We start from the raw sequence: 17,438 nt of genomic DNA on the forward strand, positions 1-17,438 counted from the left end.
TTATGAATGGAGCAGAGGCGGGTGAACAGGCTACACTGGCAGGAATTGCATTGTCCCAAGGCTCACCACAGAGAGCTACACATGCCTAGCTACCAAACGCTATTTAAAGAATTTGTTCCAGTTTATTTATAAATGGCAGCTCAGTGCAGATGTGTAAAGAATTGCAGCATCTTCTCTGCTACGCCCAGTGGGCAGTTGTCAGAATTGTCTGACTCATAGCATTTTTTCCCCTATGGAATGCTGTGGGCTGGCACTCCATCCCAAGACTTGAGCCAACAATCCCGACCAATATTCGTAGCACCGGGACCCAAATGGACAGACTGGCAGTAATGGAGGGGCGTGTCCCAAGTTTCAATTCTGTGTTTAGAAGTTCTGGTGGGGGTTATGTTATGTAGGACTAGATGTTGGAATTAAGTGTGGAAAAATCAGCATGTCCTTGCAACATTTAACCACTGCTAAAAATTCTTGGTGCCAAATTTCTGCCTAAATCTGTGGGTTGGTGCTTGAACCCACAGCCTCCTGACTCTGACACATTGCCCTATTGCATCATGGTTGATGGTAAGATGATTTCTAGCACCTCCCTGTGAGCAAAATCAGCTGATTGAAGTCAAGTAACTAATTCTCACTGACACATTGGCACTCTGGGGTAAAAGCAGGTCAGATCTTTCCATGACACAGGAAATATGGCTGATGCACAAATACTTTGAAATTTAAAAAAAAAGCCTCACTGTGAGAATCTGTTGAAAATGTCGAGGTGCATCCTCTCTGGCTGGGAATTTACGCTAATTTGCATTCTTCTGCAGAACAAAGTAGTGTTGGAGTGAGAGGCCGGGCTAGTCAGCTTGCTGGCATGGTGTGAAGCACCCAGTGAAATCTGTTGGGTGAGCACAACAGAGTTGGGTTGTGTTTGAGGTTAGGAATAATTAGTCAACCTCTTTTGACATTGTACTTAAAAATGAGAGATCCCAGGTTGAAGGGGCAATAATTAGACCAGGCTACATGCATTGGCCAATTACCATTTTTGTGCATCTTGATATTATTAAATTAATATTAATTTCCCGTGAACACAATTATTTTAGAAGCCTCCTATATTAATTGATCACGCCTTTATTATTCAGTGAAAGCTATAAAGGGAGCACTGACAGTAAGTGTGGACATAGTGGAGAGAGGGTGGAAAGAGCTAGGATGAGCACTGCGTGGAGGTGAGTGTGGTGCGAGGTTTAACCTTCTAAGGATGACTGTTCCAGTGCCAACCCTTGGAGGGTAGGCGCAGTGAAGAGAGGACTGAGTTGCACTGAAACAGAGCTAGGAATTGTGGGATAGGATAGGAAAGGAGGAGGAAGAAGGAACTTTTCAGTTTATTGTTTTCTATGGTCGGACAGAATGACTCGCCATCTCAAACCTGTGGCCGTCATTGGTGAGGGCGGTGAAATAGAAGTTGGGAAAACTGTTGAAGTGAAGCTTAACTTCCTAATTGGTCATTGAGGGGCTGCAGCTCTGGATGTCCTGGTTATTTGCAAGATGCAAATAATTAGCAAAACTGGCAATGTTATTTCAGTAAAACCGCTGGTATCTGGAATTCAAGAAACCAGCAGCCTCAAGTAACCAGCAGCCTCAAGTAACCAACAAAGCAAAAATCAAGGAATTAAAAAAAAATGTAAAATGATTAAAATAATAAGGGGAAAAATGCACATTTAAAATTGTAAAAGTAAATGTTCTCTGAAGTAACACGTAAATCTTTAGTGAAGATGGGAGCAAATATTCAGCCAGTGGAGGGAGGGCCTTGGTCAGGCTTTGCTCGTAGCAGCTGTTTGAATAAAGTCGTGTGAAACAGCAATGGTGTAGCCCAGGATGAAGAGCTGGTTGATGCTGCTCACCGTTGGGGTTACTCTCTTAAAGTGTTTAGTAAGTGTGGGGGGGGGGGGGGGTTTCATAACTATAATGTTGTTCGTCTTTTGGGCTGCTTTGTGAAGGTGGAGGAACCTGCAGATGCAGTGATGGTTTAATGTTTTCAAAGAATTTGAACTGGTCTTAAACTGATCTTGAAAACTAAAATGCTTTAAGGTTTATAATATATTCATGCCAGTGAAGTTTGTTCAATGCAAGAACAGCGTAGTATTTTTGTCTTTTAAACTGTTAATTCTTAATGCAGGTCTGTTAGTTAGGCATTGTAAGTCTCAAGCAACCGGAAAATGCACTTCTCTGGCATCTACCAATCCCCATAAGTGCTGGATATAAGGGTTTACTGTATTTGTTACTGGAGGAATAGAATAGAAAAACAGAGTTACGTTACAGAGGGCGTTGTGTGGCCACTATTTTAGGAAGGTGTCAACGTTGACAGGAATTCAGTGAAGATTTACTGAAGTGATGTCTAGAATGTGTGGATGATTTTTTGAAGAAAGGTTTCAAGCTGGTCTTGTGTCCACTGGAGATCAGAAGAGGAAGTGCTGACCTGACTGTAACATAAAATTCTGAGGTGGCTTGACAACACCCATCTTCGGATGATGGACAGTCTGGTCACTTTGCAAGTTACCAAACAAAAGCAACATCAGATTGGTCAATGAGTGTCGATTTTTGTCACTGGGATTCAGAAAAAAGGTACAAACAAATGTTTATGACTGAACCACACTTCCTCATTTCACAAAACTCACTGCAGGATGTTTCCTTTCTGAAAATCTGAAGGTTGTGTACTAGTGCTTATATATAAGTGGTCACTCACTTCAGGCAGAGATGAAGCAACATTGTTTTCTCTTGAATAGCCATGTGCTTGGGGCTCTCTTCTCAAAAAAGAATTAAGGCAAGGTTGGATAGCTTTTAAAGGGGGAGGAAGTTTAAGGTAATTCGTCACAAAATAGGAAGACTCACACCTCCAGGTTCAGGAACAGCTACTACCCCTCTACCATCAGACTCCTCAACAACAAACTCAGTCAGGGATTCATTTAAGAACTCTTACTTTTGCAATCCATTGATTTTTTTTTCTTTCTCTCTCTGTTTACATTTCTTTATTTGTTTACATCTGTACGTTAAGTCAGGTTTTTGCCCTGCCAACAAGTTCCCGTAGGAAAAAGAATACAGCAATATAAAGAGCACAATTGCAGAGTAGAGGATTGCAATGAAAAGAAAGATCAATTAGCACTAAGAAAGGGCAGCGTGATATGACTGGTACAGGGGTTCATTCAGGGCCCTGATGGCTATGGCGAAGAAACTCTACACCTTTTGCTGCACACTTCCATACCCTAGCCTATTTCCTGATGGGAGGAGGGAGAGAAGGGATTGCATCTGATGTCAGAGGTAGGTGGAGTTTTTGGAATTGGGACTACAATCACCATTTCCATGAACAGAGCAGGGTCAAGGGGCCAAATGTCTCACATTTGTGTGGGAGTGCCTGTTTGTCTCACTGTGGGGGGGGGTTCCCATTTGTCAGTACTGAAGGGAGGCAGATAGCAGCAGCAGGAAGCCGGTCTGGTCTGATTGATCTATGACCTGATTCTATTGATCTCTTGATCTCACAATCCTCAAGTACTTACCAAAGACTTTGGACTTAAAATTGGCAAGAGACTCCCAATTTCTATTCATGAAAAAGAGAGTTTGAATTTCTCCAAATCTCCTGAGTGCAAACGTCTTTTGCAGCCATTCTCAATGTTACTTTTGGCTATGTTTCCACCACCACCCCCTTCCCCCCCCCCCAAGGATTCTGCTCAATGTTTATGGGCCCCCTTCCCTGTGAAGCTATCAAGTTTTAGTTTCTTCTGCACTTCTCTCCTACCAACTACACACAAAAAAAATTAAAAATTTGTTATGTGAAGTGAAAACCAGGCTTTTACTTAAATGTGCTGGGGCTCCCAGCAAAGGGGCAGGGGGTCTTTAGGACCCCCATTAAGAATGGCTGACTAAACTACTGAAAGACCTGGGGTTAATTTTCAGGCCATGCCCTTCTCTCTTAAAGGTAGGGCTGTGGGCTGTCTCCATGGGATGGTTGTAGTGTTGTCTATGGCAGTAGTGCTGTGATTATCTAAAATGTCCCCTACGATACTTGTATTTTGTGAATATATTTCTTTACTTTCCACTCCTTTGTATTTTATCTCTTTAATTTTCTCCCTCTGAGTGATTATAAAAAAAAAATTCTGTTACTAGAATAGACAGAAAGTTTAAGCAGAAACTGCAAGAAGCTAAGAAATGGATTCCATTTATATGATTGGGCTACTTGTACGGATTCCTAAATTAGACACACTCACAGACTCTGCAATCAGAGTCCCAGCTCTGGACAGATGCAGGGGTCAGATCACAGGTTAATAAAGGAGGTCAAGACTTGTGGGTGAGAACTGGAATACAGTGCTAAAGGATCTGCAAATCAAGTTCGAAGGATCATTTTGAACGTATTGGAGAGCCTATCCATTGATATTCTTGGTATATTGGATATTTACTGTGGAAATAAATGGGAAACAGAAAGAGAGCTCAGCAGTATGCAAGAAATGGGTGAACACAGTGTAGAGAAATCTTAAACAGGCAGGTCCCACATAAGAAAACAGGAAAATGCAGATACAAAAAAAATCTGTTTTAAAGAGGAAAAGTAAAAGAAAAGTGGGCAGCACCATTTAGTGTCGAGGTTAGTGCAACGCTGTTACAGGTCCAGTGTCTTGGGTTTGAATTTGGGGCTGTCTGTAAGGAATTTGTGCATTCTCCCCGTGTCTGCGTAGGTTTCCTCCCACCCTTCAAAACGTTGTAGGTCTAGTGGGTGTCATTGGGTGGCATAGGCTTGTGGGCTGGAAGAGCCTGTAATTGTGCTGCATGTTTAAATTTTTAAAAATGTTTCAATGGGCAGTGAATACCAGGTGAGCTTTTTCATACCTGCAGAAATTACTGAGGTCCTTGAATTGTTTCATAGACCAGCTCGATGTTCCCAAACTGTAGGGCACTACCAGTAGCCACATAGACAAGCTGAAGGAATACACCGAAGAACCTTGCTGGCCCGGATCCCAGGATAGGAATGGCGGCAAGGGAAAGGTGGCTCGACCTTTCTGGCCCAGGACCATGGGGGAGGAGTCATAGGATATGAGTCATCCATGGGCAGACCAGCTCCATATATACCACCGACAATAGAGGAAACATATCACCACACAAACCAAAGTGGACAACTAACCTGGAGTGAGACTTCACCGAAGACACCCCTCTCTGCCAGACAGCAGAACCTGCTGTCGCAACACATCCCGGCAGGGTGTGGAAGTGGAGAGCGATCAGGAACAGACTATATGGTGGGCTGTGTTAAACAAGAAAATCTGTGGATGCTGGGGCTGGGTGCAATACACAAAAGTGCTGCAGGGACTTGGCAGGTCACGCAACTTCGGGAAACACCACTCAGTCTTTCCAACTTCCTGATGAGGGCCTCAGTCCCGAGACATTGGTGACCTTTGACTTGGGATCGATGCTGTGTGACCTGCTGAGTTTCTCCAGCACTTTTGTGTATGATACAGGAAGCGACCCTGTGCGGTATGGAAAGGTGCAGAGGGGATTTCCAAGAGATGAGCTGAGGTGTGAGTTCTGTCTGGGGGGGGTCTCGGAGCCTGGTCTGATGAGCCACACCTGCCGTGGGCATCAGCTCAATCAGGATCTCCATCTTGAGCCACTGTGATACCCAGTGATGAGGTCTCCAGGGGCTTTACTGCAAGGAGTTATCAAACAGCAGGCATCTCCTTCATCCAATCTGCCTCCAAACACTGTGGTGCTAATGTCCAGGGCCCTTCCATCAGCATCAGTGCCCTCTGTCTGAAGATGAACAATTTAGAAAACATCCCAGAAGAAGATGGGCTTCTATTTCCCGGGGGGTGGGTGGGGTGGGGTGGGGCTGCCATTTGTCAATGGGTGCTTTATAACATCTTGAAAACAGGGTCACTGATGACAGAAGTTACACCATCAAGCAGTAAACATCTGGGAGGAAGTTGGATCATCAGTTATCTATTTTGAGAACAATAGAAGGCTTGTTCCAACCTGGACATGGATACACACTGACTGCCTAATCGACTTAAGAGATTCAAAGCTGTAGTCAGGATCCAGTCTCTCCTCAGCTCAAAGCCCACAAGCTCTGGACCCCCACAACTAATTTTATGACCAGTGCTCAGTCCCTGTAGGAAAGTACTTGGAGAAGTCCTGGTGACTTTCTGCACCAATTCCTGCTAGTTTGCTTTGGGTTTGGGGAAACTCCCAGATAGAGGAACTCCACAGTCTCCATACAAAGTTCTCACTGCCTTTGGCTGGGAGTCCCACTGAACTATCAGCAGTTCAGGCTAATCTAGTCCCTCAGCTGATCCTTGTTGCAGGAAACACCTGCTGGTCTGATGCATCATCTGCAAGTCACCTCCCCTGCACCTGCCAATCTCCTCTACATGACTGCTGCCGACAGCTGGCGTGATAAGTCCACCTCTTCCATAATTCCACTCTGAGGATTGATGGCAGAACAATCCTCTGTGGGCTCCTCCATGTTACCTGCTGGTTTGGTACATGGACACCAATGCCCATGAACAGAAAGCCCTGAAGCTGGAAATGGACACAGCCCAGGACCTCAAAGGCAAAACCCTCCCCACCATCGAGAACATCTACAGGGAACGCTGCCGCCGGAGAGCAGCAACAATCATCAAGGATCCAGCGCATGCTCTGTTCTTGCTGCAACCATCAGGAAAGAGGTATCGGTACCGCAAGACTCACACCCGCACGTTCAGGAACAGCTGCTCCCCCTCTACCATTAGACTCCTCAACAACAAACTCAATCAGGGGCTCATTTAAGGACTCTTCCTTTTGCACTTTATTGATTTTTTTTCCTCTCTGTATTGCAGTCAGTTTGTTTATATTTCTTTATTTGTTTACATGTGTACATTGAATCAGTTTTTTTTTGCACTACCAATTAAGAAAGAAATTAGAAAAGCTAAAAGAAGGTATGAGGTGGCTATAGCAAGTAGGGTGAAAATAAATCCAAAGGGTTTCTACAAATATGTAAATAGCAAAAGGGAAGTGAGAGACAAAATTGGTCCAATAGAGAATCAGAAAGGACAAATGTGTGTGGAGCCAAAAAAGATGGTAGAGGTCTTGTAGAATTTCTTTACCTCAGTATTTACTGAGGAGAAGGATATTGAACTGTGCAGGGTAAATGAGGCAAAGGGGGTAAATATGGAGACTATAATGATTAAGAAAGAGGTAGTACTGGAGCTTTTGAAACGTATAAAGGTGGATAAATCTCCAGGTCCTGACAGGATTTTCCCCAGGACCTTGAGAGAAGTTAGTGAGGAAATAGCAGAGGTCCTGGCAGTGATTTTTCAAATGTCATTAGAGACGGGTATAGTGCCGTGTTGCGCATGTGGTTCCTTTGTTTAAAAAGGTTTCGAGGAGCAAGCCTAGCAATTATCGGCCTGTAAGTTTGGCATCTGTGGTAGGTAAATTGATGGAAAGCGTTCTTAGAAATAATATATATAAGTATATGGAGGGACAGGGACTGATCAGGGACACTCAACACAGATTTGTGCGTGGAAGGTCATGTTTGACCAATCTTGTTGAATTTTTTGAAGAGATGACTAGGAATGTTGATGAGGGTAGAGCAGTGGATGTTGTCTCTATGGACTTCAGTAAGGCCTTTGATAAGGTTCCGCATGGGAGGTTAGTTAGGAAGGCTAAGTCCTTGGGCATTAATTTGGAGATAGTCAAATGGCTGGAAGGAAGGTGCCAGAGAGTTTGTCAGGTTGGAGGCCAGTGACAAGCGGTGTACCTCAGGGTTTGGTATTGGGGCCGTTGCTGGTTGTCATATAATGATATGGAGGATGGGGCGGTAAATTGGATTAGTAAATATGCAGATGATACTAAAATAGGGGGAATTTTGGATGATGAAGAGGGTTTTCAAAGATTGCAGAGGGATTTAAACTGCTTAGAGGAGTGGGCAGAAAGATGGCAGATGGAGTTTAATACTGATAAGTGTGAGGTGCTCCATTTTGGAAGGAATAATCAAGCAAGACATATTTGGTAAATGGGAGGGCATTGAAGAATGCAGTGGAGCAGAAAGATCTAGGAATAACGGTGCATTGTTCCCTGAAGGTAGGAGCGCATGTGGATAGGGTGGTGAAGAAGGCCTTTAGTATGCTTGCCTATATAAATCAGTGCATAGAATATAGGAGTTGGGAAGTAATGATGAAACTGCAAGGCATTGGTGAGGCCAAATTTAGAGTACTGTGTGCAGTTCTGGTCACTGATTTATAGGAAGGATATTAACAAGATAGAGAGAGTGCAGAGAAGATTTACAAAAATGTTGCCTGGGTTTGAGCATCCGGAATACAAGGAGAGATTGAGCAAATTAGGTCTTTATTTCTTGGAACGTAGAAGGCTGAGATGGGATTTGATAGAGATGTTTAAGATAATGAGAGGGATAGATAGAGTTGATGTGGAAAGGCTTTTCCTTGAGAGTAGGAGAGATGGATACAAGAAGTCATGGGTTGAGAGTTGACGAGTAAAGGTTTAGGAGTAACATGAGGGGGAACTTCTTTACTCAGAGAGTGGTTACTGTGTGGAATGGGCTTCCGGGGAAGGTGGTGGAGGCAGGGTCAGTTTTGTCATTTAAGAAAGAGTTGGATAAGTATATGGAGGGGGGTGGAGGGATATGGGCAGAGTGCTGGTAAGTGGATTAGAGGAGGGTACTTGGATCAGCAAGGGCTAGAAGGGCCAAATTGGCCTGTTTCCGTGCTGTAATTGTTATATGGTTAAAGTGGCAATTCTGCCTCACCTGCAGGAAAAAGAATCTCAGGATTGTATGTGATGCCATGAATGTTCTCGGACAATAAATCAGAATTCCTCCACACCTTGGGCATCAGACTAAGGTACCGCTCAAAAAAAAACACTGAGGTGATCCACCCAGAGCCAGGATGAAAGGCAGACAGAGAGAGGGAGGATTTTCTGCTGCTTCTTGCAGACCCCAACCCTGGATGACTGTTTGCAATATCAGTTATGGTATTTGCTACTACACCACCTTCAGACTTTCTGTAATGAATAGCAATTTCAGCTCCTTGGCTGGAAAATGGTAAAGGTAAAAGAAAAAGGTTCCATTATTGTCGCATAATACTACATTTAGAATGTAACATAAATGAAATTCTTTAACTTTGTCTACTTGTAAGAATCTTCCTCACTGTTCACAGCGCCTCCTATCTTTGTGTTATCAGCAAACTTGCTGATCCAATTTACCACATTATCATCCAGATCATTGATATAGACAACAAACAACAATGGTCTCAACATGGACCCTTGAGGCACACCACTTGTCACAGGCCTTCATCCAATACCATACTCTGTTTTCTCCCACGCAGCCAATTAAGAAGCAACTGACCATTAACCCTATACTCAGCCTTCTGGTTTGTTCTTCCAAAATGCATCATCTCACACTTTATCCGGATTGAAATCCATCTGTCACTTTTCTGCCCAACTGTGCATCCTGTCTACAGGACTTCAGCTCCATCCGCAATTCCTCCAACCTTCGTATCATCTGCAAACTTACTGACCCATCCTTCTGCATCTTCATCCAAATTATTTATAAAAATCACAAAGAGCAGGGGTCGCAGAACAGATCCCTGTGGAACTCCACTAGTCATTGGAGAGGGGGAGAAAGAGAGAGAGGCAGATGAGCAAGGGGGAGAAAGAGAGAGGGGTAGAGACAGTGGGTAAAGAGAGAAGGAGGGAGAGAGAGAGGGGGAGAGGGTAGAGGACAATGGGAGAGAGAAAGAAGTGAGAGAGGAGAGAGCAAGGGCAGAGAGTGGGGGAGGGGGAAGAATGGGAATGAGGGGGGAGGAGGGAGAGAGATGTGATAGAGTGAGGCAAAGTGAGTTGGGGGGAGACAGGGAAGAGAAAGGTAAGAGGGGGGTTCATTTTCAATTTTTAAAAAAACTTTGTCTACTGTAAGGAAGGCAGAGTCACCACTTTGTCCAGCATCCCTCACAGAAATGAGGCCCCAGCGAGGAACGAACTCGCAACCCCTGGTCTAGAGGACCAGTGCTTTGAACACTGGAGCCTCCTCTGAATATTGAGATAAACCAAAATACATTTTACTGGGAAAAAAGTATGAATTAATTTGCTCTCAAACTCAAAATGCATCAACGTAATGTTGAATAATCCTTTCTCTCTTTCTCTTTCCCTCGCACTCTCCTCCCTTCCCTCTTTCTGCCTATTGCTTTCCCCCTCTCCCTCTCCCCCTCCATGATGCAGGTTGATGGAGTTGTGCCCTGAGCAAGTGTGGAATGGTGAGAGGCCACCCTGTGACCCTTGAGGCAACATGAGTATTAAAGTTACACATGGCTCAGACAATCGGGAGGACAAGGTCTACACCCTTCAGATCTGCCCGAGCCTCTACACCGAGAACTCGGTGTGTTGCTGTTTGCCAGCGACCAAGGATGTGACGGCAGGCGAGGTGATCCGTGAGGTGACCGGCAAACTGAACCTCGACACCTCCAAGTGCTATGTGTTGGCTGAGGTGAAGGAGTCCGGGGGCGAGGAGTGGATCCTCGATGCCAATGACCTACCAGTCCAGCGGGTGCTGCTGTGGCCCCGCAGGGCGCAGGAAACACATTCTCAGAGTGAGGGATATTACTTCCTCCTACAGGAGAGGAACAATGATGGTACAATCCGTTATATCAACCTGCAGCTCGTGGCCAAGGAGCGGGAGAAGCATAGTCTGGTCGAGCGTGGCTTCCTGCCACCAGAACCCCATCTGTACAATGACCTGTGCAAGCTGCCCACCCTGACCGAGGAGACCATCCTCCAAACCTTCAAGACTCGTTTCCTGAAGCACAAGATTTACACCTACGCTGGGAGCATCCTCATTGCTATCAACCCCTTCAAGTTTCTGCCAATTTACAACCCCAAATACGTGAAGATGTACGAGAACCACCAGTTGGGAAAGTTAGAGCCTCATATCTTTGCCATTGCTGACGTTGCCTATCACACCATGCTGACAAAGCAGGTGAACCAGTGCATCGTGATCTCAGGGGAGAGTGGCTCTGGAAAAACGCAAAGCACCAATTTCCTCATCCATTGCTTGACCGCCCTCAGCCAGAAGGGCTATGCTAGTGGAGTTGAGAGAACCATCCTGGGTGCTGGACCGGTTCTAGAGGTAAGATTGATACATCCTTTAACATGGCTTGAGTCCCAGTATTAAAGCACTTACAAGTCATCAGTAGTTGACCTATCGCCTCTGGAAGCTGGACTAAAACCCAGCACAAACTTGGCTGGTTGTCAGGGTTTGAGCCAGCATGCAAGGAGGTCATTCATGCATCCTGGGGGGTGGGGGTCCTTCAGGATAGAGGATGCTTTTTTAAGATGCCGACTCATTGTAGATGTCCTCGATGGAGTGAAGTCTGGTGCCTGTAATGTCACAGGCTGAGTTAACCCTCTGGAGTTTATTGACAACGAGATTGTCAGTTTTTAAAACTTGTATGCAATATATTACAGGGATATTAACTATATTCCTTTCCAGGAAATGTTTGATACATAATGAGAAATTTTTTTTTGTTTTAGAACGACTTATTTCAATATCAAGAAAATAAGCATAAATTAAAATATTAGCCTCACCAACCAGGATCCCACGCTCTGTAGCACACAATCTCCTGAACTACCCGTCCATCAGAGAAAGCCTCCAGCAACCACCAGCTCCTCCCCAGGGACATCCAGGCATGAAAGTCACCTCAGAAATTGGTCCATGTCTGGCAAAAGTCTCTCCTTTCTTGATCTCTCTCTCCATCACGGGAGGCAAGCTACTTACAGACATCTTCTATGAATCCACTAACTCCCACAGTTACCTCAACTACACCTCATCTCACCCTGTCCCCAGGGAGGATTCTATTTATTTTTCTCAATTCCTCCATCTCCACCTCATCTACTCCCAGAATGAGGCCTTCATTCTGACATGTCCTCCTCCTTCAGAAAGCATGGTTTCCCCTTTCCTGCCCTTAATTTAGCCCTCACTCACACCTCCACTATTTCCCGCACACTTGCTCTGGTCTCTTCCCTCACCACCCCTCCCCCCCGCCCCAAAATGCAACAAGGACAGGATTCCCCTTGTCCTCACCCTGCCAGCCTCCGTATCCAACCTATCTCTGCCACCGACAATGGGATCCCACTGCCAGGCACATCTTCCCCTCCCCTCTCCAATTGCTGCTGGGGTTGCCCCCTCTGGGATTTAATCACTCACTCATCCCTTCCCACTCGTCAACCCCTTGGCCTACCCTGCTCCTTCGATCGCTCCCCCATCACTTATCACTCAGCTCCTTTCCCTTCAACTACCTTTTACCTGGTAGCCTGTGCTCCATCAACCCAACCTTTTTATTCATGCATCTACCTGTTCAACCTGATTCCTGATGAAATGCTCAGGCCTGAACTATTGGTTCCCTTCCCATCAATGCAGCGTGACCTGCTGAGTTTCTCCAACACATTTGCATGTTGCTTTAGAACCAGTAAGTGCGATGTATTTAGGTTTCCAGAAGGGATTCAACCAGGTGCCACTTAAAAGTCATAAGATAAGAAGGTGCAGAGTTTTAGTCCATGTATTGGCACGAATAGTAAATTGGCCGAATGTCAGAAAATGGAGGTTCGGTAAGAAGAGGATCTTTTTCATTTTGGCAACTGACCTCAAATTCTCCACTCCCTTTCTCCACCCCTCCCTTTATTCTGCTCTACTCTCCTTTCTCAGGTTCTCTTCCTTCATTCCAGCCCCTCTTTTACCCATATACAGTAGAATTCCCCATTAACCGGCACCTGTGGGGATCACGGACGTCGGATATGCGAACATTCCGTTTGACTGAGATCCCATGCCTAACCAATGCACCTGCATTCAGAACATACCGTTTAAAAGAGAGTAACAATGCAAAATGTAAAGTAATTTGAAAAAAAACTATTGTTATTGTGTCTTTAATTAGGTAAAGTACACTTTAATCAGGTAATTCCTGTAACCTATAATATTTAAATCCGGTCCCCGTTTGCTCGTGCTGCCACCGCCATAATTATCCCCTGCCAATTTTAAACATGTGTATTTTTTACCTACTGTATATGGTAGAGTATAGGATGATCCTCGAAACTTAAAAATGTCACCTCAAAATTGGGGTTGTCTTATACGCTGTGTCTAAAGTCCAACCCTTACCAGTGAAGTCTCAACATTGCTTCCATCTTCCCCATCCCTACAGCTCCAACTCAAATGTCCCGGTCAGGCCCTTGGCTCACCTTCCTCGTGCAGACAACCTGGCTCACCTCCATGCAAGAGGCGACAGAGCAAAGAATGTGCGCACGTTAAGGGGGATTGCCAGTTCAGCGGGGCAAACCTGCACATGTCCAACAAAGTCTCAGAGCTCCCCCGTGGGGTCCATTTGCCCAGCCTCGTTTATTTGAAGCAGTTTGTTTGTTTGTTTATTTCCTTGATTTTTTTTTTGCTGGTTGTTAGAGTTTCCTATTTGAATTCCATTGTACGTCCCATTTCCCCCCTCTACACTTCCGCCCCACTTACTTGCTGATCTCCATTGACCATCTTCCTCCCCCCTCACACCTCCACCCACCTTCATCCAGCAGTCCCTAAACCCCCACCGTATCCTATCCCTTCCCACCCACTTCATCCCCCGCACCCCAAAGCTAATGAGTTTGAAGGAACTGTGGTTGGACATTTGAGATAAAAGATTTCTGCAGGACCACCTCTCTTCATTGGTTCCACTGGCGTCCCAGCCTGCCCCCAAACACTACACATCTAGCCAGCTGCAAAGTGAATGGGTGCTTCTTGACCACATTGAACATTTTTTTTGACTGTTAATTGGCCTTCATTGATGTGACCGTGATTCTTGCAGCTGGTTAGCAGGAGGTGGGAAAGGAATGTATTTTTTTAAAGTAAGGGCCACTCATGATGAGATGATTTCCTGCTCTGGGTTTCACCAGTGGAATCCTAGAGATGCATATTGAATTCCTGGAGGCTTCAGAATGTAGCAGGAGGTCTCCCTGCCCCCATTACTGGATCTTGTGCTTGTTGCGACAGCTCAATCTGGAAACTTTCAGCTCTCTCTGATCCTCCTTGACACAGTCAGAATAGAGAAAATGTGGTTGGTGGTTTGCTGTCATGGGGGACTGCACTGCACTCACTCACCGACCACACATCATTCCCTGCTCGACTCAGAGGAAGAAAAACACTTCCTTCCTGTTCTGCTTCTGCCAAGGGCCCAGTGACGGGTTGTCTGACTGTGCTCCTGCAGTAAGAAACTTCATACAACTCGTTTTGATCTAATAATTCATTTCAAACTGAGTGCACGTTATAGAGCACCTAATACTTGTCAAGCATTGCAATGTTGGAGGTCTTTCTGGTCATTTGATCTCCCAAACACCATAACTGTGGGATGTGGGAGAATCTGGGTAAATCCCCCACTCGTTCCCCCCTCTCCCTCTCATTCCCCCTCAATCTTTCCCCCTCTCACTTCCTCCCTCCTTCATTTTTCCCTCTCTCTCTATCACTCTTTCCCCCTCCCCTTCAAACCCCTACACCCCCTCGCCCTTTCCCACTCCTCATCCTTTTTCCTTCCTCCTCAATCTCCCTCACCCCCTTGCCCTTTCCTGCTTCCCCTTTCTCACTCCCCCCTTTCTTTTTCTCTCTACCCCCTCTCACTCCCCCCACCCTATGCCTGTGGAGATTTTATTGTGACTGTCAGGATTGAGCCTTTCTCCCTCAGTGTATTGGTTTCCCATTACAGCAGACTGACTTTAGGACCTTGGGGTATCATTTTGCACTGTGCTGTCTGCCTTGGGTATTCCCGTGGGCATGGTTGAGCAGGAAACTGCTGTGAGCACTTTGCCATGCTACCACATTCCCAAGCACTGATGCTGTCTGCAGCACTTATTTATGCCTCAGAGTATTGTCATTAATTCCAACAACGAGGGAAGAAAATGTTAGACTCTCTTCTGCCACATCCCACGGTCCACTCTGACCCTTCCTCCAACATTGCCGAGTGACACGCGTCTGCTCCTTTGTTGTGATTGCTCTTGCCTGCACTGCTCCTCAGAGCTTGTTGTGATTTACAACCAAAGCTTCTCCATTATGCTCAGGCGGTTATTTCATGGGCGGCGATAGTGCCCTCGGCCTAATGATAAAATAGCAGGGGCGGCCAAACTGCGGCTCGCCAGCTACGTGCGGCTCTTTGACATGCGATGTGCAGCTCGCAAAATATGTTGGCCGAGGCAGGAATCGTAAGGCCAACGAGGGTGGTTTTCGTGGGCGCAGCTTGCGTTCCTCTGATTGTGGCGTGTGTGTGTGCTGAGTTGCGGGCAGCGAAATTAGCCGAATGTTAGTGTGATCCAGGCCGCCTGCCCGCCGGAGCTCCCGACGCCCCGACTGCGGAATCTCGCCTACACCCTGGCCACCCACCAGAGCTCCCAACGCCCTCAGCCGCTCTCCCATCCGAGCTCCCAATGCCCCAGATGTGGACTTAGGAATATAAACATTTGGTATGTATGTGTGTGTGATTATTGAAACTTTAAAAATGCCATATACAAATAAACATTATTAACCTACATATATTTTCTAAATATTTGTATGAAATTTTTGTAGCAAAAAGTGTATGCAAAAGTTAAAACATGTATGTAATTTTTTTTCATGATGTGGCTCCCAAGCATCTGAAGTATATCTTAACAAGTGGCAAGTTTGGCCACCCTCATTTTATAGAGTGAAAAGCAAGAAACATTTGCAATTCAATAAATTGGATTCCTGAGGTGCTTTTGAAACAGAGCACCAAAATGCACAACAAGATCCCACAATGACAGAGTGATTGGGACATAAACAGATCAAGCAGTCACTGAAGTCGATTTCAAGATTCAAGATTCTTTTATTGTCACGTAATAAAACAGAAAATATGATATTACGTGAAAGTTCCTTTAGTCTGCTGTAGGCAGAAATTGCCCAGCACCCCTTACAGTCAGAGAAAAAGAAGCAAAAGTCGCTGAGGGTCCGTGGATTTGCCTCCAGCGCTCCCGCAGCCTCTACACCTACACCAAATCAGGGGTGCAGTGCTGCCGGAGCTCACCAGGGCACTTCGGAAACGCTCTCTGGCACCTAAAAATTTACCCCTGCACCTCTGGTCCAAACCCGAGCTCCAATACCCTCGGCACCCTCTCGCACCTTGGTTCCGGTATCTGGCACCCCCTTTGGACAGTCGAGCCAGTCTCCAGCAGTCACAGCAACCCACAGCCTGTGTGGGGTCCTCGCCTCAAGTCGCCAACAGTCGCCGCCTGTGTTCTTCAGCCTCAGAGCCCCACACTGGCCCGCCGCTGTGGTCACCGTCCTGTGGGTCATCTCCCCTGCTTCCCCTTCTCCAACGTGGGACGGTCTTCCCGTTTTCTGGTGCCCTGCCCTAGTCATCTGCTTCCCCGCAGTCTGCAACTCCCACATGGCCGTGGCTGATCACATGCGCCGCCATCTTGGGCCCAGATCCCCGCGGTAGCGGGATTTTAAAATAAAACCACCGTCGGCTCCTTTTACGGGCCAGTTAAAATTTATACAGAGCCGATTTATACAGACTCCACGGGAAGCGTGTGCCTCCTCTCCCCACTCCCCTAGCAGCGCTGCCATTTTTAAAATCAAGTCTGGTCACTCACTGTTGTTCAGGAGTATAAAAGAGAGAAGTCTTACTGCAACGGGTGAGATCTCTGCGAGAACAGCAAGAAAAGTTTTGGTTCCCTCCCCCCCCCCCCTACTCGTTGGAGGCATTTCAGGGAAATTTTATGAATTTCTCCTTTGTAAAATTATCGTAAGGGGAAGGATTTTTAAAAAAAATTAAATGGGATGTGATACTGTTCAGTGGAGTTGAGAAGAATGAGTGGCGATCTCAACAAAATGTAAGGGTTCTTAGGGGGTCAATGCTGAGAGAATCTTCTCATGGGAGAGATGGAACCAGAGGGAATCAATGGACTATGGGGGAAGGAGGTGTGCTTGACTGATGGAGGTGAGGACGCTACATCCTTGCTGCAGGATGTGCTTATTGTGAACGTTAACCCTGAGCCAAGTTTTTAATCAGTGCCTGCACAGGGGAGAGTGAACTTGAGGGAATACTGGTTTGGCCACGTTCCTATTATACAGCTGAACAGTCCCGAAAGGGGCACAATGGCCTATTGCTAAATCTTGTGGGCTCTGGCTTTATGTAAATGAGCTACAGAGACAAATTGCAGATTATCTGCTGCTTTACATTAGTCACAGCAGTTCAAAAGGTTGATTGGCTGCAAAGGACTTGTGGAAGTGCGAGTCCTTTCTCTTCCCCTTTGCCTCTACTCGAACCTGTCTCTCCTTACCTGTATGACTGTCTCTTCACTCTTTTCTCAGGCCCAAGCCCTGCCCTCCCTCCCAGTTACTGAAATATATTATTAAGCTGCATAATTGAAGCTGAGGTCTTGCTCCTTCAGATTTTTGT

The 17,438-nt window shown here is 45.9% G+C and overlaps 1 protein-coding gene across 6 annotated transcripts in view; it reads left to right on the forward strand.

Annotated features, from left to right (window-relative positions):
- The window catches only part of myo9b (myosin IXB), a 103,105-nt gene that overhangs the window by 24,159 nt on the left and 61,508 nt on the right, over nt 1-17,438 (forward strand). For all 6 annotated transcript variants that reach the window (XM_069927828.1, XM_069927825.1, XM_069927824.1 and 3 more), the window contains one exon: nt 10,225-11,128. In XM_069927828.1, coding sequence (XP_069783929.1) covers nt 10,292-11,128 — 837 coding nt within the window. In that variant the 5' untranslated portion in view covers nt 10,225-10,291. The remainder of the gene's footprint in view (nt 1-10,224; nt 11,129-17,438) is intronic.

The sequence above is a fragment of the Narcine bancroftii genome, chromosome 3, assembly GCF_036971445.1.
Source record: "Narcine bancroftii isolate sNarBan1 chromosome 3, sNarBan1.hap1, whole genome shotgun sequence".
NCBI classification, from domain to species: Eukaryota; Metazoa; Chordata; class Chondrichthyes; order Torpediniformes; family Narcinidae; genus Narcine; species Narcine bancroftii.